At 37.0% G+C, this 22,014-nt stretch overlaps 1 protein-coding gene across 1 annotated transcript; it reads left to right on the top strand.

The window, feature by feature from the left end:
- Positions 1 to 1,428: 1,428 nt before the first annotated feature.
- NEIL3 (nei like DNA glycosylase 3) lies at positions 1,429 to 21,693 on the top strand. Its single transcript, XM_056490612.1, has 10 exons — positions 1,429 to 1,539; positions 4,926 to 5,041; positions 6,942 to 7,076; positions 8,452 to 8,665; positions 9,830 to 9,904; positions 12,330 to 12,496; positions 15,494 to 15,663; positions 17,923 to 18,325; positions 20,198 to 20,372; positions 21,172 to 21,693. The coding sequence occupies exons 1-10, from the start codon at positions 1,447 to 1,449 to the stop codon at positions 21,346 to 21,348; spliced, it is 1,725 nt and encodes a 574-aa protein (XP_056346587.1). The 5' UTR covers positions 1,429 to 1,446; the 3' UTR covers positions 21,349 to 21,693.
- Positions 21,694 to 22,014: the final 321 nt, after the last annotated feature.

Consider the following 22,014-nt stretch of genomic DNA (forward strand, 5'->3'; position numbering starts at 1 on the left):
AAAGCAGCTAAGGTAATTCTATTTGGAATGCTGTAAAACACAAACACCTGTATATTTCTCACCTGGCTACACTATTAGACCACTAAAAAATTGTATCAGCAATAATATTGCCCAACAACTGTTCTTTGTTCAGCTGTTGTCATTTAGGTACTTTTACCTATAAACTATCCTGATTTAGAGTTCAGCACTGGTCATTTGTTTCAGAATACAGAACAGTCAGACTGGTATATTAAAGTGTTATTACCTCTCTTCCCTCTGCTGCAAAAATATTATTAAATGTTTTTTATTATAGCAAAGAACTTCCCAAATGTTTGTCACCACCAAACACTTTATTATGACAGATTGTGCACAGATTGTGCACACATGTAATTCAGCTTTTAGTGGAATAAAAATGCATACAAAAGGCGTGTTAATGCAGAATCTCTGGTTATAATTCATGTACATATGTAGAAAAATGGCTAGAGAACCTAATTAATGGTTACTATTGGAAATTCTGATCCATCTGCAGAATTAGATGTGGAATTGAAAACCCAGTCTGCTGTAACACACTGCACAAACCATCTACTGAAAAATATCCAGCTACAAAATGAAATCCATTATTATGAAAAACATTATATTTGGCTGCCAAGTGGCAGGAACTATTGTCTGTACTTTTAAGGTACTTTAAATATTAATATAGAAACCTGAGTTATGTATCAATTTCTAATTGCTTGAAAGAACAGTAAGGCAGGATGCTAGAGCGGCAGAAAAATCACTATTGCATGCCATTTTTTAACATTGCCGATTTCTGACTCGTGAACTTAATTCTCCGACTAAAAATTGCCTTATTGTCTTGATATTAAAAGATCACTGCAAAAACGCCACTGAGAAAAAGGAAAAAGACATTTGCAACAAGAGTAGCACATCCTACCTTCAGCACAAAATGTGAATTATATTTAAGCAAACATAATTTAGCTTGATTTATCTACTGCCCTTCATGCTAAAAAAATAAAAATAAATTAGGAAAACCACATTTTGATAGTACCCAGACAGAAGAGTGGACATGGCTGTGCATATAAGAAACAACACTGAGAGCTTTTAACCAGTGTGACTATTTCCTCACAAGCTGGGCATTAGGAAATGGTGTCAAATGTTCTACATTGCGATGCAAATTCTCGCAATTTTCTTAGAGCTCGCAGAGTTTATTACGCCTGTTCGTACTTCAAAAGCCTATTACTTCTGAAAATCTGGTCTAACTGCAGAAAGCTATTAAGTACCGACTTCTTAAAAGCTGAAATTAATTTCTGATTGCGGATTAAGTCTTGAAAGAAGACGTAACAAGGAGGTACCAGTAGGAAGTTAGAGGCAGCAGAAGCTGCTATTCGGAAGGAAACGAACAGGAACCGGCGGGGCGGTGCTGGCGCGGCCGCCCCGCCCTCAGGCGAGCGGGAGATTCGAAGGGCGGCCATGGTGGAGGGCCCGGGCTGCGCGCTCTGCGCCGAGCGCCTGCGGGCGCGCCTGCGCCGCGGACTGCGCGTGCGGGCCGCGCGGGGCGGCGCGGTGAGGGCGCGGGGACGGGGACGGGGCGGGGGAGAGACACGGCCCGGCCAGCGGACAGGGCGGGGGGAGAGAGACACGGCCCGGCCACAGGGACAGGGCGGGGGGAGAGAGACACGGCCCGGCCATAGGCACAGGGCGGGGGAGAGACACGGCCCGGCCACAGGGACAGGGCGGGGGAGAGACACGGCCCGGCCATAGGCACAGGGCAGGGGGAGAGACACGGCCCGGCCAGCGGGACAGGGACAGGGCGGGGGGACAGACACGGCCTGGCCACAGGGACAGGGCGGGGGACAGACACGGCCTGGCCACAGGGACAGGGACAGGGCGGGGGACAGACACGGCCCGGCCAGCGGGACAGGGACAGGGCAGGGGGACAGACACGGCCCGGCTACAGGGACAGGGACAGGGCCAGCCCCCTATGCCGCGGCTGCCGTCGTTGTGGGTGGTGGTGGGTGTCATCCGCGAATACTGGCTTTACTCTTCCTTTAAGTTATAAAGTATTTTTACCAGCAACATAACAGGTCAGGTGTGTAAAGGCGATGCTGAAGCTGTAGAAACAGCAGCTTTGAGGAGTAATGGAGGAAAGCTTTTGGAATCGCTAGTGTTCACTTAAGATAAATTTCAGAATACCATGTTGCTTGAGGAAACGCTAAATGCAAGGAAAATTATTGCTAATCTTATTTATTCATAATCTCCTCAGTCTAGGTATGTCCCAGGCTGTCCATGCTCCTTAAGGTCCCTTCCAAACCAAACCATGCTATGATTCTAGTCTATGTGAGACATGAGAAAGGTGCACATTAACCTGCAGAAAGGGGAATTTTACTTCTATAATTATTTTTTAATGAAATTTTAATTAGACCAAGTATTTAAATAAATAATGTGACATTTGCTTTCAGTGTACACAGGTTTTTGTCCTTTCATTGACAGCATAAAATAGTTCACTAGTGTAAAGCTGCTGGGACTCATGAGACCTTGTAGCAGAAGGAGAAATCAGGGTATCAGTAAGCAGGCCTTGGCTGATGAGTGTGTAGATACTGTCCTCTGGTTTTGATTACAGAGGTATCTTTTTTTCCATGCCTCGTTTTTATCATCTTTAAAGAGACTGTGTGTTGCTTGTGTCCCAAGTAAGTATATTGGATACCTCCAGGCAGAAGGTTGGGGAATTTTTAGCCACTTTCAGTGTGTATGAGGCAGTGTAGGAGTTTGTGATGAAGCACAGTACAATGGTACTTAAGTGAAACAATTTAGGAAAGAATGTGATTGAAAATACATCCATCTAAGATATGTTTTAAAATTAGTCTTTATAGGTTAATATATTTTGGGACAGATTTTTGAAGTAAGGAGTTATGCTCCTATGGTCTTTTCAGAAAGAAACCTCACTCCTTCGAATAGATTTGTTTTCATCACTTTATGCAGTAAAAGTCGCCTCAGGGCAGCATCTATTCATTGGAAAATGACCAGCCTAAGGATTTCACAGGGGCTGCTAACCATGGCCTAAGCCTTGGCCACTGTTAAAGATTACAGTTTAGGAGAGTTTGTACTGTGATGACTGTAAGGATTTGCCTGATACCAAAGAGGTATGAATTTAATTGCAAATATTTGAAAAGACAAGTTAGTTTTCCATCTCAGTCATTTCTTATTCTGGTTTATTTTAAACAAACCTGAGCGGCTTAAAGTTAAAATAAACTTTGTTGTGTGGCGACAGACTCCAATACTTTTATTGGAAAGCATGAACTCTTTACATAGCAGCAAAATTTTGCTATATTCATATTATGATAACAGACAAGGTAAGTGATGTTATGCAAGAAATATTTTTATTTTCCTACTTGACAGAATAATAATCATAAAACTCTCTAAATGTATATAATTTCGAGGTAATATTACAGTGGGAGACTGCATATAGAGTAGCTCTGAAATGTCACTAACTAGCAGAAGCCTGGCTGATTTGCCAGAGTTGCTTTCATACATATTTGCATTGAAATCGAGTGCTGCAGTTGAAGCACTGATATGTATATCTGCCTTGCAGTCAGGGCTATGGGGACACTGAATCTGCTGCTTGCAGATTTCAGCAGGGTCTGAAGGGACCTTGGGGTTTGAGTCAGGGGGACCTTCACAGGCTGAGAAAAATGGGATAGTAGAAAGTCAAGTTCAACATTTGCAGGACGTGCAGAATCCTGGACTTGGAACAGAAGAGTGTCATGGAACAGCACAGTTCTGGCTGCTGCTCAGATGGGAAATTGCTCTGCATCAAAAATGGACCTAGGTCCTGTAAAAGCTGAGTCCCTGTCACTGGCATGCCGTTCCAAGAAGAGGGACAGCCCCATGCTGGGCTTGCAGGTTGAAGAGAGTGATTTTTTACCTCTGATCAGCACTTGCAAGGCTCCACCTGAGTTTCCAACTCCCCAATAATAAGACAATAATAACATACTAGAGTGAGTCCTCTGGTATGATTAGCAGGGTGAAGCACATGGTGTGCAAGCAGAAGCTGGTAGAACTGGGGTTTTATTGCTCTCCTCAGCTACCTGTAAGGGGGATATGGAGGAGACTGAGCCAGGCCCCTGTTGGATGTGCAGAGTGGGTGAGAAGCAGCAGATGCAGGTGACAACAGAAGAAATTCTTGTTAGGTATTAGTTAAAATTTTCCACTGCAACAATAGTCAAGCCATGGAACGAGGGCCCCAAAGAGACTGGAGTGTCCATCCCTGTAGCTGCTCTGAATTTGACTGAGCCCTGAATTCTGCTTTGACCAGGTATTTGGACCAGACAACCTGTCGACATCCCTTATAATTTCAATGTATTTTCATGTGCTAAGCAAGCAAATATGACTGCTTCAATCTCACATTTATCTTGTCCTGTAGTAGTGTCCCTCCTGCTGTTCACCTGCTTCTGAGATTAGACTTTAAACTAGTAGGAAGAGAGAGATGTCTCTGTGGGCTCAGTGGAGGCTTTTCTGTAATACACAATGCACTATGCAAAATACTGAAAGCCTATTATTAACATTTGAAGAAGGATATAGATCTGAAAAAGGCAGAATTGACATTGACATGTTTTTTTGTATTCAAACTACCTGTTTATTTTACACCAGTCTGAAACTCCTATTATAAATTCATGACTTGAAGGAAAAAGCATAAAATTCCCTGATAAAAAAGATGTATTGTTTCAATTAGGAAAAAAATTGAGTGAAGTTATGATAGCATTAGCAATAGTGACTGCTTCCTGGGTTAATAGTCCCATTGTTTTGGGTAAAATGCTTAAGGAGAAAACAGTTAATGTTGTCCAAGTTGAAAAATTATTTCATACAGCTGCTTGCTGAATGTGTATGGGTGCTAGAATCTAAGCAGTATAAATTCTCTAATCTTTTTGTGTGTGTATGTACTCATTTTTCAGACTGCTGCAAGTAAAGAGAGAATCTCTGGTCATGATTTCCTTGTTGGACATGTTTACAGGGGTGTGGAGACATTGGGAAAGGAACTTTTTATGTATTTTGATCAGAAAGCTTTGAGGTAAGTGAGAAAAAGGCTTCCTGTGTATTCAGACTGAATGCATTTGGGGGGTCATCTTGTTCTTGCTAAATGGCACTTTCAGAGATTTGAAGGTGTTACAGAGAAACTTCTCATCAGCCTGTCTGCAGTACAGGAGTACTGGATATAGTCACATGTTCAGATTCCGTGTAAAGGTATCTGAAAAGGGTAGCTATTTATTGGCATGCTTTGTTTCAAACAGGAGGTTGCATTTTCTGAAGACAAAACAATTACAGTACATGCAGTGCATTCAGATGCCTGCAATATTGTGTTGCACTAAATAATTCTAAAGTCTCACCTTTTTACTTTGAAAGAAGAAATCATCAATTCCTTACTATTAGTTCTCATTGAATTACAGATCCTAGGTTTAATTAGCATGCCTTTTCTATTTGTAATTAAAAAGATTTCTATTTTGCCCTGTTTCAGGACATCAAAGGTAATGAAACGCTTTAGAATTAAGTTTTATAAATTTCTCAGTGCTTTTGAATGTAAGTGTATAATGATGATTCAATTTTTTTTTCAAGTCATGAACTGAGAAGGCACTAGGATAGGTAATAGTTGTGTTAAAGTTCCTTTTAAACAATATACTGGAGCTTGGTAAATGAAACCATCAGCTATTAAATTGAATGAAAAATAATTTTCTGGAAGCCTTTAGTGCATCATCCTTTGTTAGCAAGATGGAAGAGTTTGGTTTAAAAAGAAATTTGTCAAGTTTTAGAAATAAGTTTGGCTAGTTAAGCCTGTGCAGTTCTACTCATGGCACTTGAGAATTGAAAATGGCTATTGAAGATAAGTGATTGAAACAACTATATCACCTGAACTGACTTGTAGAAGAGTTTTGGAAAGACTACAGGTTTTTAAGTAACTCGTAGCATTAATTTTTTTCATGTTTTAAAGAGTTAACTTTAAGAATAGGCTTAATGGCATGTTGTCTTAGCCCATCTGAAAATATTGAAAAAGGCCTGTCCTTCCTGAAATGTAAGAAAGCTGGACTTAAAGGAAATAGAGACCTGATATTGCATTTCTTTGGTCATTTATGTAGTTTTCTGATATACAGTATCTAGTAATAGGACATTCCCTCTATCTTATGGTGTTTAGGACTTGATTGTACCAGGTGAATTTGTAATACATAAAATGTATGAGATAATAGTCAGACTTGTCCTTTGCTCAAGCATAGCTCCTGGTAGAATATTTTATAAAACTTAGGACCTCTTAAAGCATTACTAATCTGTAAAATGAATGCTTGAAAGGATCTGTTCTTCTACTTTGCCATCTGTTCATTTTTCAGTTTATTTCTTTTATTAATTTTTAATTGACTTGCAGGTTTTGCCTTGTTTGTAGGCAAAGAAAAGCAGAAAACAACATATGGCAAATACTAATTACTCTGTTTATGGTGTTACTGGATGTAACTGCAATGTGATAACAGTGGTGGCAATATGGGGACTAAATTCTTTCTTTTGATACCAGGTGACTTCTGCCTGATTTAACAGAAAGTTTTCTGGTCAAGTGGCCTCATTTCTTTCAGTCTCCCTGAAGGTTTAAAAATCTGTGTTGGAATATTAGCACATTAAGTGAAAAAAATTCTAAGTGCACCAGAAAATGGTGCTATTTTATGATCAGGTTTGACTTCTGTATAATGAATTATGAAGACTACTTGAAAACAGCTATGTTTTGGAGGGATTTTTACTTGGGGAGTATTCTTTCTTCTCTGGGAGTTGAGCATTCTGTAAGCTAAGTTTGTTGCTGTGTGACTGGTAATGACTAGAATTAATGTACATACATACTGACTTTGGTAAGGTTCACAATTCTAAAAATATACTGGTGTAAGCTTGGAAACCACAGTGAAGTTAAAACACCTATAAAAACTCTCTTTCTTTCCGAGGATTCACTTTGGTATGAATGGTTCCATGGACATTAATCCTGATGGAAGCAAAGACAGAAATGGAGCACAACCAGTTTTGGAGATACAGTTTATGGAGGAGACTGTTTGTTTTTGGGATGTGACAGTAGAGTATAGGTAAAGCAGAAACTAATGTAACAGTTTATTTCTTTTTATAACATTCTTTTAAGGTAAATGAAAAATCATGTACAAATTAAGTACTTGGACTCTATGAGGACAAAACTTTCTATATATTTATTGGTATGGTAATTTAAGTTTGTTACTTTTGTATCAGAGCTTGCATACAGTTATAGTTGTTACAGTAGTTATATATATATATATATATACATAGTACTATATATATACTATAGTATGTAGTATACTATATAGTACTATAATAGTAGTTATAGTATTAGGTAGTGTCAAGACTGGGAATGAAAGTTGGATTTAATTCTATCCTTAGATCTGTATGCTGAAACCATTGCTCTGTTAATTTCTATCCAAGTCTCATTTCTTAACAAGGGTAAGAAACAACCTGTCATGATTACTGGTGTTGAGTTTTTATGCTTCCAAGGCTGGGTTTTTATTTTTTCTTTTTGGAAGCAAATTTTTAAAATTTTTATAATTTTTATGATTTACATCAAGCAGATGTTTGTGCCCATTAGCACTGTACTTCACAGTGCTAAAAACAAGCCACAGTGAGCTTGATTTTAAAATAATTGAGACTCTTGAGTGGAAATAGGGCTGTAAATTCATGTAACATATATAAATATAGCTAAAATTACAAAACACAAAATCTCATGCAAGCCAAGGCTTCTTGTACTGTATTATTTTCAAATGATTACACTTATCCTAATAATATATATCTTAAAATATAAATACATATATTTTAAAATTTTGTAACTACTATGAATAATTTACTATTACAAATATCTATTACATAATTATAATTGGGTCGCTTGGTTAGAGTGTGGTGATAAAATAATGCCAGGGTGGTGGGTTTGATCCCCATTTGGGCCATTCATTTAAGGGTTGGACTTCATGATCCTTTTGGGATCCTTCCAACTCTGAATATTCTGTAATTCTTTGAAATATAATATATAAATATATTTTACATATATTATATATATATATATAAATGTCATGTTGTAACTAGTGGACCATGTAACCATACAGTTAGGTATGTTTGAGGGTCCAAACACATGGGCTTTCCATCTTGGAAGAAATTTTAAAGTAAGGAGCTGGCATATATTTTTCAAGCTAATATGAACAAAATGAGATGATTTCTTGTATGTTGGACTTGATGCATGTTCCATGTGTGTATTGTGTATCATTGACCTGCTTTTGGAAGAGGTGTTTAATGGAATTTCTATGCCACTTCCTGTCACTGGTATTTTCATGATTTCTATTATCTGCATATAATGTTCTATTATAATGTGTTGTTTTTAAAACCACACTGCTATATTAGAATATATTTAAAATAAAAATTAATCAGTGTATTTTTCTCTTCCAGAAATGCATCTGAGTGTGAGCAGAAAGTGAGGATGATGGAAAGTTTGGATGTCTGTTCTCCAAAGTTTAGCTTCTCGAGAGCAGAACATGAGATTAAGCAGCAGAAAACCCGAATGTTGTGTGATGTGTTACTGGATCAAGCAGTATTACCTGGAGTGGGAAATATAATAAAAAATGAAGCACTGTTTGATAGTGGTCTTCATCCAGCTCTTAAGGTGGATGAATGTCTCAAGATGATTTTTAAGGACACCAAAATATTAAGAATTTAAATATTTAATTAATCATTAGAAATAATAAAATGTAAACTCTTTAAAATTAAATATATTAATAATTAAATATATTAATAATTAAATATTTATTAAAAATTTTGCTACCTTCTTGCCTTTATTTTATAATCTGTAATTTCTTAAATTATTCTTAGACAGTAAATTAATGTTTTACCATTATAACTGGAGGGTTTTTGTCATAGCACTCCTTGGAGCTGATTAACTTTGGTATTCTAAGTCTGGCATCCTGTTATGCTACCATTAAACTGACAGTCCATAAATAAGGGACAGTGAAAAGTGATCAGATTTTTTTTGGTCATTTACTACCCAAAATAGTTTATGTGATGCAGTCGATGATTTTCACAGCTGCTTCTTCCATTTCTTATCCTGCTAGCTGGCATAAATTGTTTTTTCTACTATTATTTACCATACTTTTCTGTTTTAAGATCCTCAAGCATGTCTCTCCAAACTTTGATGGAGAAGATGATATTTGCAAAACAGAGATTACATAGAATGTAAATGGAAGCTGGTGAAGATTAGTAACTGAAAAGTTTTTTAAACATAGTATTTTGAAAATTGTTCATAGGGTCAATCTGGATTTTAATTTTATCTGCAATATGGCAGAAAAAAAGAAAAATGTGATTTAAAATTTTGTGTTAAGAAAAATAGTTGAGGTTGATACGTCTCTCTAATTGTGATGCCTTTGACTTGTGTATTCTTCCTGAATATCTCTCAGCGGAAAGAGCTTCAAATGATAGGTCATATTATCCATGAGGAAATTAGGAGGGATGTGAGACTTGCTAACTCTTTGTGATTCATGTGATCATGAGCTCTTTGGTCAATACTTGGGAAGACAACTGAATTTTCTACTACGTGTTTTGCTTGATTGTGGCAAAGCATGTTGTTTGATACGCAAGTGAGTTTTTGTAGTTTAGAATATGAAAGTGTACTTTTTTACTGAGATGATACATATAATATGAAGTCAAGGAATTGTCATCATGAAGAAAAGCAACTCCACATCATTGTTCAAAGTGCACCTACCTCATAGGTCTTTTTTTGCCATTGTCCCTTAGCACAGTAATATTCTAAAAATCATTCCTGCCTTTCCTACAGGTTTGCCAACTGACAGATGAGCATATACGTCACTTGGTGAAAATGACATGTGATTTTACCCTGCTTTTTTATAAGGTATTGACACATATTTTGGAAAACTTCCAAAATGTTACTCTGTCACATTAGTTGTGTGTGATCTGGTGAAAACAGTATAAAGATGCAACAAAGTGTTTCTATGAATAGGAATGTTAGTTTGTGTGCTTTTTGTTAATTGTGAATTGTCAGATGATGGAAAAGTAGAGGGAGTCAAGATTGTCAAAATATTCAGAGTTTGGCCCAAAAGACTTTCACAGACACTGCCTGAGATTCTGGCATGTTCAGTTTTTCTGTGCATGTGCTGTTATGCCACTCTGAACATGTCAGAATTGATGTGGGCTAAGCACAAAGTTACATGAAAGATAACATAAAGGTTGCTCTTCAAACTTGGAACTAGAGATGTCCCAGGGAAATATGAAGGTAGTTGATGTGGCTTCCTTTATAAAACTTCAAATAGCAATTAAATTTATTTGACCAAATAGTTTGCAACTTCTAACAGCTTTTTTTTTCCTAACTGAAATAATGGTTTTGGTAGATAAAGTGAAATAAATTACAATTTCTCCCTACTGCTATAACTTCAGTAGGGCTTAATTTCTTCCTTTGTAAACTCCATAATTCCTGATGCTCTTTAACTTTCCACAATAGAAAAAGAGAGAATTTGACCTAACTCTATGTTTTGTTTCTCTAAGCTGCATGCAAAGAAATGAACAGCAGTAGTGACATTTTTGTCTGTTTCTCTTGGTGTTTATGAAAGGCAAGGAGCTAGCACTGCTGAAAAGAATTTTTTTGGTAGGTGAGGGGAGGGCAGCTAACATTCCTAAAATCATAAAGGCTAAAACTGTAATTTGTTTAATAGTCTGCTAAATGTTTACTTTTCCTCAACCCACTAAAGAGTGGCTAGGGGAATGTTTTCATTTATCTGAACTTCATAGTGACATCTGCCAGTAAAGGGACACCATCTAGTTCTGCAACAACTACCACACTCAGAAATTTAAAGGCTTTTAGATTGCTAATAAACAAGTTAAACTCTCTGTTTAACCAATTTGAAAACTTTTGTAGTCCACACTTAGCAAGTATTCATCAGTCAGGCACTTTTAAGAGACCTAGCTTCTTCTTGGAGACGTAATGAAAATATATTACTATGAGGGATAGTGCTTGAAGTTTTTTATAGACTGTTATGGGTTGTTTGCAGTCATCATACTGTATCATTGCAGATGCAAATATGAAGAATCTGTGTAAAAAGCTGTTGCTTTTGTTTGAATTTTACATAACTGAGGGGACAAAACTACTCATAAGGAACTGTCTGAAAACCTTGAGGAGGCAGCTGTGAATATTCATGCAAATATATATTAGTAATTCCTTCTGATTGAATTACTAGTTTGCAGTGGCATAAGAATTCTCTTTCAGCAAGACTAATGAATAAGAGCACAGCAGAAGGAAATATACTGTGCTCAAAGACACCTGTGTTTTGGAAGAACTCCAAGGGTCTTCTTATATTAAGGGGCTAGAGCTGTTGAATTCTTCCAGAGCTGTGCTGGTGTTGCTGGGCCAGCTCTGGCATCATTTGAACTGTGGTCAAGGATTTATGATTGTAGTGCAGAAGGCTGTGTGCCTCTGCAGAGCTGGCTGCATCTCTACTGGGCTCTTGTTTGGATTTTTTTTTTTTGCCACTTTCAGCTGTAGTGTGTCTGTGTTGACTTCATGTGTATTTTGTGAATTGTCTCGTGAAATGTGCGTGACTGTCAGCTGTCTAAAGCCTCTTCAGGTCACTGTGCCCTTGGGCTTGTACTGTACTTAATTTAATATGGCTTGCTGCCAGAATCCAGGGAGCTTACTGTAGTGCCAAGGGGCTTTTCGTGAGCCAGGTTGTCTGGCATGGCCAGGGCTAAGATGAAGCTGAGCAACTTTACTGGGCACTACCCAACATTTACAGAATCTCCAGAATTATTCTGCATTGCACAGTTCTTTATGTTTTGGGAAGGCTTATTAACCTAGCTTGTAGCGCCACATCTGAGCTGGTGCTGCACTGTGTTTTTGGCTCTTTTTAGGGTGAGAGAAGGTGGTGTTTGTTTAGTGGTTTGGTTTTTTCCTATGCTGCATTGATTTGAGCTCATTAGTTCTACAAGAAGACTCCTGCAGGTGCCAGGTCAGAGACAACTGCTGAATCAGAGCTAGCTGGTTCGGCTGAACTCAGAGAGTTCCTAGCATGTATTTGCTTGCATCTTGGTAGTATGCTTTTTTAAATTTTATTTAATTATATGGAGAATTACAGACACTGTTATACCTGATTTGTCAATTCTTTACATAAAATAATGTGAAATACAGTGATAGCCTTTATTATTGTCCCTCTTAAATATCTTCATCTAATCATTGAGCTGACAGTCTGTGTAAGGTTTTTTATTTTCAGACTCACATAAATTTATCCTGAGTCTCTAACTTGGATTTTAAACCCGTTCTGTTTCAGTGCCGCAAAACTGGGTCTCCCCTCTACAAACACTACAAGGTGTACAAGCGCCCAGCCTGCAGCGAGTGCAGCGGCAGCATCACCGTGTGTCGTCTGGGAGACCATGACAGGATGACTTACTTCTGCTCTCGATGTCAAAAGGCAGATCCCCAGCTTGTCAATCTTAGGTATGGTGGTAACATAGTGACATTTTTAAGCACCTCAAAGGGCTGTTACAGTAAGAGGACACCCCGTGCATTTTATAACTAAGGTAACTATGACAGACAAAAACAGAACAACTTGCAAAAAAAAAAAAGTTTTGGCTATTGATATTTAAAAATGGTTAGAAGCTTTGATTCTTTGTTACTTTTCTTTTCAAAGGTGTCATCTCTTATGAAGTAGCTATTACTCTAATCAAATGTAGGAATTATGAAACAATTCAGAGTACTCAGATTTATTCACTGAAACGTAAGTCATGGTAAAAGTTGCCCTTTGTTCTTGGTGTTATCAATATAAAGGGCTTGGGTGCTTCCACACAACTGAGTTTAATATCATGAAGTAGGAATTTGTGTCTTTATTTTTTGCAGGATAGCCCCATCAGTCCAGGCATATGTAGATAGCTGTGCATCTGAGCAGTTTTCTTCTGGATATTATATAGTTATATTGAGGATAACTAAAACTTCAGTAAATTCAGACTGCAGCAAATATTTTAGGGGCTTACTACTTTTTCTTTCTCCTTATTGGATTTTAAAAGCTTTTGCTATAGGTATGCTACAGAGACACTTTCACTTCCACATAAATTGTGCTAGCAGCAGTTTTCCTCCTTTTATTTCAGGAAAGCAGAAAATGCATTTGATATCACAAAGGGTCAAAAGGTAAAAGTTCCAAAAGCACCTTATTCAGACTTAGGCATCTGTTATTCTTGAAAATTTTCATCTGGAGCTTTAGAATTTTGCCTTTATACTCGCTGTCAATCTAATATAAGATGCTGTTTCACTTTGTGGCTTTGCCTTGTTAGTCTGTGTGGGTGTGTTTATTTATATATATATGTATATTTATTTTTTTTTTTTAGATAAGATTTACAGAACAAATCCCTCTCCTACCTCTGAGCTTCTTTCAAAACTCAGATGGCTGAAGGGATTTTGCTTAAAGCCTTAAAAATTGTCTTTGAGTACAGATCAAATATCGAAAATTTCACCATGGAAGATAAATATTTCACAAGCTGGTAACCCAAATCTGCTGTATTTTCAGAAAGTAATAATGAGAAATATTTTGCAGAAGTGTAGGAAGACAGCATTATTCTGTTGAGTCAGATAATTAGAAAACAATGTAAGGAAATTCTGTTCTTTAGAACAAGTAGCGATTTAGCGTTTGTTGTTGTACTTTTAAATAAACAATAAAGAGAGCTGTATTGAAGTGAAAAACATGATAGTGGTAGCTATAAAATAAAAGGTGGTTTCTTGTCTTATACTAATGGTCAGTTCTTTGTGTTCTGCTGCTCTCTTTTCAATTATACAGTAACTGTTACCATGTAAAATTATGTATAGCTCAAGTAATTTATTTGCCATTCCAGGCTTTTCACATTTGAAGACTGGAAGGGGCCCGTGTGATTAGATTGACTTGTTACAGATCATAAACTGTAGAATTCAACTCAGTGGTTTTTAGGTCAAGTCAAGTAGCTTATGATTTTGCTCAACTGGAAAAAAAAAGAAAATACCCATTATAAACTTAGGCCATCAAATTCAAATGTACCTTGAATTTATAAATAGACCTCTCCCCATGTATTTAATAAATTGGGAAAGGGTGGGGGGTAATGACAGGACAGATGAACCAGGGAAGCAACGTGAATTAAGGGAATTAAACTCCCAAACATGGCACATTGCTTATATTCTGTCTAGTAATGCATTTTTGATAACTGACTAGAACAACTGATCTAGTAATGTGAGAAAAATCTTCTAACACTTCAGCTGTTTTGTTTGTTAGCCACAGGTTTTGGTGAATGCTTCTGTGATGTCTGTTCTACCTCTTCACATCACAGACACTTTGCTTTGTCAGCAGGTCTTATTATCCTCCTTAGTTTTCCTGTTGTGGAAGATGTGGTAGGTAGTGGCTATATCTACCATTGTCTTAGAACTCTAACTTGTTACAGAAAGTGATCTTTATAGAAAAAGGGGTAGGTCAAAGGAGTGTCAATACAGTGCCCAACTACAGCATTTGCATTATTGATTGAAGTGCTTAGATTCTTAGGATTAATAAAAGTCTCCAAAAAGTGCACAATTCTACAAAAACTATGAAAAAAACTGCTTGACAATTTATCAACCATAAGTTGGATGATATTACAGAACTTAAAAACATATATACATAACTTAATGAGCAGGTAAGTTCAAGTTACATTTAACATGCTGTCAGTGTTTGGATACTATGACAAGAGTAGTCCTAGTAAAGCTGTAAAGGAGTAACTATGATTCTAAATTAGTCTATCAACATAGGAGCTATTGTAATTTACAGGAAAATATATAAAACTAAATCTTTAGTGGTGTCTGGAGTAGCTCTGTCTCACAAGCTGTAGCTAGGTTCCTTAATTCTGAACAGGTTCTTGCATTTTGAAAGGCTTTCCAGCAAATGGTGACACACAAGAGACTTTCTAACTTCCAAGGCTTTCAGTGCTTTTGGCTGTTATGATAAGAAAGTGGACTTACAGGTAGCATTTAAATGAGAACAAAAAATAATTTCTTTACTAGACCGTATGATTTTCTGCAGTTCATCTTCTAAACAGTTCTTCATCCAGCAAAGCATTTGTTAACAAGTGCTGTGTACAAGGGATGGGGGAAAGCCCTGAAACAGTCTCCCTTTCTCACCAAGCTTTTTGCTGCACTACTTGGAAATGGTAGATAATCTGAGAGACTGGGGCATTCTCCTGGAGAGTATATCAGTTAATAATTAACTTTCTGTCAGTTTCTTGTTTAAATATTTTTATTTGTATTACTTCTGCAGCATCTGGAAAGATTTGCCCTTGAGGTATAGAAAAATCAAATTTGAACAGTGACATGCTGTCCAAGCTCTGATAGGAGGCATAACACTGTGTAGTGCTTGTTCTCTAGCCCATGCCTCCCTGCACAGAGTGGTGTAAGGCAATTTGTAGAGGGAACATCACAAAACACTAACATCATTCTTTTGTTTCACAGCAAACTGCCAGCTAGAAACAGCCTAATTGGCTGGGCATGTGGCAGGGGGTCATGTTCTAATGAACAGGTAGCTCGGAAATCTGAAGAGGAGTGGACATGTATGCAATGCACCCTAATAAACAAGCCTTCTGCTGAAATTTGTGATGCCTGTTTGACTTCAAGACCTGAAGGTACTGAAGGGTTGTCTGGCATCTGTATTGGGAAGGAGGGGAGATCTATGACTTTGATGTAGTTTTTATGTAGAAGTGTCTCATTGTGAATCCTATATATATAACTAGCTAACTTGAAATCAGATTTTGTGGAAATCTTACACAGACAATATGGAAACTGTCTTGTCTTAAACCCTGAAAGTGTCATCTTCCAACCTGATATGCTGGGATTCTATAAATAAATGTCTTCACTGACCCTTTGTTTTTATTGGGGCAAGGAGTGAGAAAAATCTCCATTCTTTCAGCTCTCCTTAAAATCATTCAAAGTTTGCAGTGTGAATCTGAATTAGAAGTCATCAAGGGTCAGAAAATTAACTTTAATGTGAACAAAAGCAGTATATTTTAATTCCCTTTTCTAAAAGGATGCCAGGTTTCTCTGGGGCTACTTTTTTTCCCTTCCAAGTTCGGAGTAAAAATGAATTCTGAATTTCTTACCTCAATTTATTGTTTATCTCTTGCTGGAGCTCTTAATGCTGCTATCTACATGAAAATTGCTTCATTGCTTAATCATTTTATGACTGGAGTGATGTGTGGAAAATCCTTATCTTGCACTAGCTATAGTTCATTTTCCCAGGTCAGAAATCAATGTAAGTATGTCTTCATTCTTTACATGACAGTTGTTGCCAACACAGGCTAATCTTGCATAATTCTGTCAAATCAGTGCCAGAAACCTGAAAATTTTAATCTGTTCACAGAATAAAATTTACTAACTAACACTTATCCTGGAATTAATACTATCAGCTGGCCTTTATAATATATTATGCCATGTGCACAAATGCTTTATTTTGAGCTTTGAAACAAGCTCCTTCTGCTGTACTTCTGAGTTTTACTTGTTTAGTTATATGGAATTACTGAATTCGGATCTGGACTTTGAAGATGTCTTAGACTTGGTGGAATACTGTTAGGAAATCTTTTCTTTTTTTTTAAATAAGACTTTATTTTTGCATAGGAGTGGTATTTGAGATTTTTTTTTTTTCCAAATATGGGTTTACTTACCTCTCTGTTTTAATCCTTAAGAGTCTTTCCCTTCTTGCACTTGGTTCAGTGCTTGCTTTTTATGTTGTTTCTAAAATTGGCTACTGTCAGCAGAAATGTTTGCATTTTTGAGGACAGAATACTTCATCTGTAAAATTAGCTGCTGAAATAATTCAGTCTGTAGACACATAATTATTTTCCATTACATTGCAATTTCCATGCTCCTTAAGTACAAGGCTGAGCTACTACTATTCTTTCTTAAAAAGTCTGAATGAAACCAATATGTTTCACTGTGCAGTAGTGGAAAAATGGAAGGAGCCTGGAAACAAGTAATGTTCCAAATAAAATTTAGAGATTCCTATTTTATTTCTGCTTGAGAATGCCTTTGGAGAGAGTGTGCCCTTGTGTATGTCTCACTTACCCATGTTCTGCTTAATTCCCTCTTCTGTGTATGGAATAAACTGGATATAGTAGAAAAGGAAGGACTTTGTCCTTGAACACAGCAGTTTCACAGCTTCCTGAAAAGATCGCAGATAGGATGCCATTAAGTCCTTTCCTTTTCTCAGGAAAAGACTACAGACTCTTTATGTATTAAATTGGCATTAATAAATTATTCACATTCTTTTGAAATGATTATTGCCCACTAGGAGGGCCTCTGATTCTATGAAGGAACTGTTGTTTATACCACAAAGCAAGTGTCTGAACTGCTTTCTTCTGAAAAGCCTCTTACAGTAAATTTGGATGAACACAAAGTTTGGAAATGATGGGAACTCTGAAAACATTAGAAACGTCAAAATCCCAATATTCTTTTTTGCATCAATAGTAAAGTCATACTTTAAAAATGAATAATGCAATGCTGCTTGGAGGTACTGTACTCTGTCATCCCCAACTGCTTGGGTTATAAAAGGTTATTTTGAAAAATGTAAATACTTTAATCCTTGTCTTTGGGCCAAATTAAATTTTTTATGGTTAATTGTCCAATAGCTTTCATTTACATAGTACTATCGACTGATCCTATTCAGCAATAGTAATGTTATCTTAAAAACACATGCTTTACATGACTCCATGAGTGCATGAGTTTTGTTTTATGGTAAGAAATTTTGTACTCTATCTAATTTGTGACAGGTTTTGGGATGGTACTGTAAATTTACTCTTTCATTCTCCACATGACAACTTAATAATACAGATCAGAAATATAATGTAGCATTCTATGCAGTTGGGTAACTAATAACCTTTTTTCCTTAGTTCCAAAGGTGGAGAGTTCTGAAGATTCTGCAGCCTTTAGCACAAACTTAATGAAGTACCCTTGTAATGAATTCAGAAAACCAAGCACAGAAATAAAGATCAATAGGAAAACTGCATTTGGAACTACAACTCTTGTCTTAACAGATCTTGGTAACAAAACTGTTTTGAGAAATGATCCCCAGGGATCTGATGGACGGTCTCAGTGTGTTGCTCCTAAAAGCAGTTGTAAACAGATCCAAAGCAATGCCTGCAAGTCAGGGGGAAGCACAGAAAAAGAATGCTCAACACATGTAACTGCTCTGGCTTTGTCCTCCTGTCAGCAGCCTATCACTTTCAAACACATACAGAAGAAACAAAAAACTGATAATGTACCTTTGGTTCACCCATATAATAAACCAATCAGGTATGTATTCTAAAATGAAAACAAGTCTTTATAATCCCATATAAGAACTTTATCCTTAAAGATTAATTGAATACTGTGCTGTTGGGCTCAGACACTGTTGTCTTTGGATTTCTGCCAGAAGTAACTTATTCTAGACTAGCTATAATTTAATTCAGGTTTCAAACGCACTGAATTACCTAGGCTGTTACTAGAAAAGTCCTGATTTTGGCATCTAGCCAGTACTGCTGTAAGCTAAACAGCTGTTCATAGTTCAGCTATTCCCACTGAATAGGCCAGTCTGGTTTTAATAGGTCAAGCACATTTCTACCTAAGGAGTTGTCTAATCTTAGCACTGTAGTTGCTATCTGCTTAGAGAGATCTTGAAATTAGTGTGAAAGAATACAAAAAGAAGCTATCTGGATGAATATATTCTAATTAATGTTATTTGACAACTACCAGGTTTCAGCATTCTTCCATGAGAGGAAACTCTGTACAGTTACCTTGATGAGCTTCCCGTCACTGATTTTACTCTTAACTTCCCTTCCCATTCTATATATAACCACTTCAGTGCTCTACCCATACTTTTATTTACAGGGCCCTGTTCAGACACATCCATTGCCTAGTTAAGAGAAATGTGAGAATCTATGGTGGTTGTCACAGAAAAGTTGGGCAGATAGTCACAGCAGTAATGGGAGTGCAAGGTAGATGTCACTTACAATGGCAAATTATGCAAGCTGAATGTGAAATATTGATGATATGCTACAAAATTCTTGGTCGTGTTTCTGTTCTGAAATACAGAAATTACTTCTTGCATTGCTGAAGCATGAGTTTTGAAGTGATCTCACTGACTAGCCAGGCTAGACTGAATGAATGCAATTTCTCCTTGTACTCTCAGTATGGAGTGAGGAACTGAGGCTTATAGGCAGGATAATTGAGAATACAGAGGACTGCAAACAAGAAAGGAGACAGTATCAATCATGACAACAGGTTGTTTTAGCAAGTCATCAACTGAAATGCTTTTTTATAGTATTTTTTAAACAACCAAAACCAACAAAAAACTTTTGGTTATTTTTATCTTCTTGTGTTTTAATGAGGTGCTGGAATAACACTGCTGGTGTCTTCAGGACTGCAGTCTTTCAGACACAGACATAGAAGACAACATAAAATTCCTAAGCTGATAACTTGGCCAGAATGAATTAATATTTTCTTTTTTCACTAAGGTTCTGTCCTGGTCTCCAAGACAGGTTCCATTACTGCTTTTCTGCTCTATAAATATATTGGAAAGATATATTTCAGAGCATTAATCTTTTTCATGTAACTATTTTTAAATGAAACCTTGTATATTGCAGATAGTCAGTAATTGCCTCAATCATGATGAAGAAAGAAACTTCATCCCATTCAGACAATTCTATTCCATCCCATCATCTGGGTTACTTCTTGTCCCAATATGATTTGGAGCATTACTTTTTAGTAAAGAGGTGGGGAGTCTTTTCTGTGAAGCATAAAAATGCCTTCAGACTGGAGTAATTAGTGGTATTGGTATTTTTCCCTCTGAGAGCAGAATACTCTTTCAGAACATGTCAGAATTTGAGGTGGGCAGTATAACATCAGTAGTAATAATTATTTTGTTTCATACATCAATTTGGGTACTTCAAAATAATTTAAGACATAATGGGGAAAACTGGTATAACACCTCAAGAAAAGCACACAGTCGTGTCTATTCACTACTCACAATCATTCAGCTTTAAAGGCTGAATGAATGCAGTAGGGTGCATTAGAGAAGCAAGCTGTTTCTCACTGTGTGTGGGTGAGCTGTTGTAGTGGTAGAAGAGTTCTTTGGCTGGTAATCCCTTTTAAATTACACAGAAGTAAATTTGTAACCTGTCATTACAGCACACCTCGAACTAATGTGACAGATGATACTCGGATGTTGAGCATGGGGCATCCTCGGTGCAGTAAGCACAGCCGTTTCTGCAGCCTCAGAGTTGTGAGAAAGGATGGAGAGAACAAGGGAAGGCAGTTTTACTGCTGCCCTCTCCCCAGGGAAACTCGGTGTGACTACTTTCAAGTATGTGTAAGACTTCAGGACCTGTTTTTATAATCAGTGCTTGTTCCTGCAGCCTCCTTGGCCCAGTGAACTGTCAATCATGGGCAGATATTAAAATCCATTTAAAGCTTGACATAAATACTCTTGCACACTAAATTGAAACTAAGAACATAAAAATAGCTATGAACTTAACAATTTTAGTTACTTCTCTTACTGTTGAGAAGGCAGCTGCTTTTGCAAATGCTCTTAATCTACTTCTGAGTGATGTAAAACAGACACATAAGAGAAATATTGGTTTGAGGGGACCTGGACAAGTTGTTCAGATTAGCTTATTCCCGAAAGAAGGACTATAGCAAACTAGATCTGATTGTCAGCCATGTTTCTGGCTAGCCAAAATCCTGATAACCTCTTAGGATGATGGTTCTGCAAACCCTCCCACAGCTGCACTAATACCTAACGTGACCTTCCTAGCTGCAATTGGTGGCCTCTGCTCCTTGTCTGAGATTTTGACCTGAAAAATGACCTGACAGTCATGACTATCAGGTTGTTAATAGATGAACTCAAGACAGTAATGACCATAATGCCTAAATTTTAAAAAGAACTATGTGTTAACATCATTCAAGTTAGTCCAGTCAAAGTGCATACAGTTGCAGTTGATGTTAAAGAAAAATGTAAAAAATGTCCACAAAAGAGATAAAACTAGCCGAACTAATAGGAAGGATTTCTTCTATGGCAACCACTGTAGATATTTTTCTATTGTCTATTTTAAAATAAGGAATTCATAGCCATCACATGTGCCTGAAACCTGTTTCTGTTGCAGTGGGCTGACTTGGATTTTCCATTTTGTAACCATGGCAAGCGATCTGTTATGAAGACTGTGTTGAAGATTGGTCCCAATAACGGAAGGAACTTTTTTGTGTGCCCTCTTGGGAAGGAAAAACAGTGTGGCTTCTTCCAATGGGCAGAAAAAGGGCCAGGTATGCAGATTTTTCCATGATGCTCATGTTACCTGTTCTTCAGGATATCTTAAGCGCACACAACATTTAGTAGTAATTTCTGTTTTATTCTGCCTTTTTCCCTGTTCACTTGTTAACTAGTAGAAAAGCTACAATGTAAAGAACAGATCTAGAAAGAGTAATTTTACATAGTCCTGTAAAAATTAAACACTGCTTGTATGCTGCCTACAATTCGGAAATAAACATTTAGCTTGAAACATATTGTGACATACTAGTGTATTTCTAGTAAAAAAATTGCACTGTTTCCTTTTTTCATTTATTGTTTTAAATTTTTTTAAGTGTAAGTATGTATTAACAGAAGTGAATAAAAATAATATACTTTATTAGATACTGCTTTGTGCTTTCTCAGAGCTTAAGACGAAACAGCAAAGAACTGTACAGTTCAAATGTAGAACAGTTGATTTACCTTGCTTAGATTTGGAAAACGAAGACAAAAAACTGCCCTAAAACAAAAAACATAACTATATGGTATTCTAAATTATATATAATAAGTCCACATTTTAGTGTTTTCTTCTAGTTGCTACTGAAGACCTTTTCCCCCAATCCATATGTAATGGATAAAATCATACCTCCAAGGTGGTTAAAACTCAGTTTATGTTTGTTGGTTTTACCACTATTTGCTGAAGCAAGGGGTAAACAGAATATGT

This window comes from Oenanthe melanoleuca, chromosome 4 (assembly GCF_029582105.1).
Source record: "Oenanthe melanoleuca isolate GR-GAL-2019-014 chromosome 4, OMel1.0, whole genome shotgun sequence".
Classification (NCBI taxonomy): domain Eukaryota; kingdom Metazoa; phylum Chordata; class Aves; order Passeriformes; family Muscicapidae; genus Oenanthe; species Oenanthe melanoleuca.

Excerpts from the sequence above, each read along its gene's own strand:
- NEIL3 (XM_056490612.1), top strand. The coding sequence starts at position 1,447 with ATGGTGGAGGGCCCGGGCTGCGCGCTCTGCGCCGAGCGCCTGCGGGCG. Across the intron at positions 8,666-9,829 it reads GTCTTCATCCAGCTCTTAAG|GTTTGCCAACTGACAGATGA; the intron begins GTGGATGAATGT and ends CCTTTCCTACAG. Across the intron at positions 20,373-21,171 it reads CTCGGTGTGACTACTTTCAA|TGGGCTGACTTGGATTTTCC; the intron begins GTATGTGTAAGA and ends TTTCTGTTGCAG.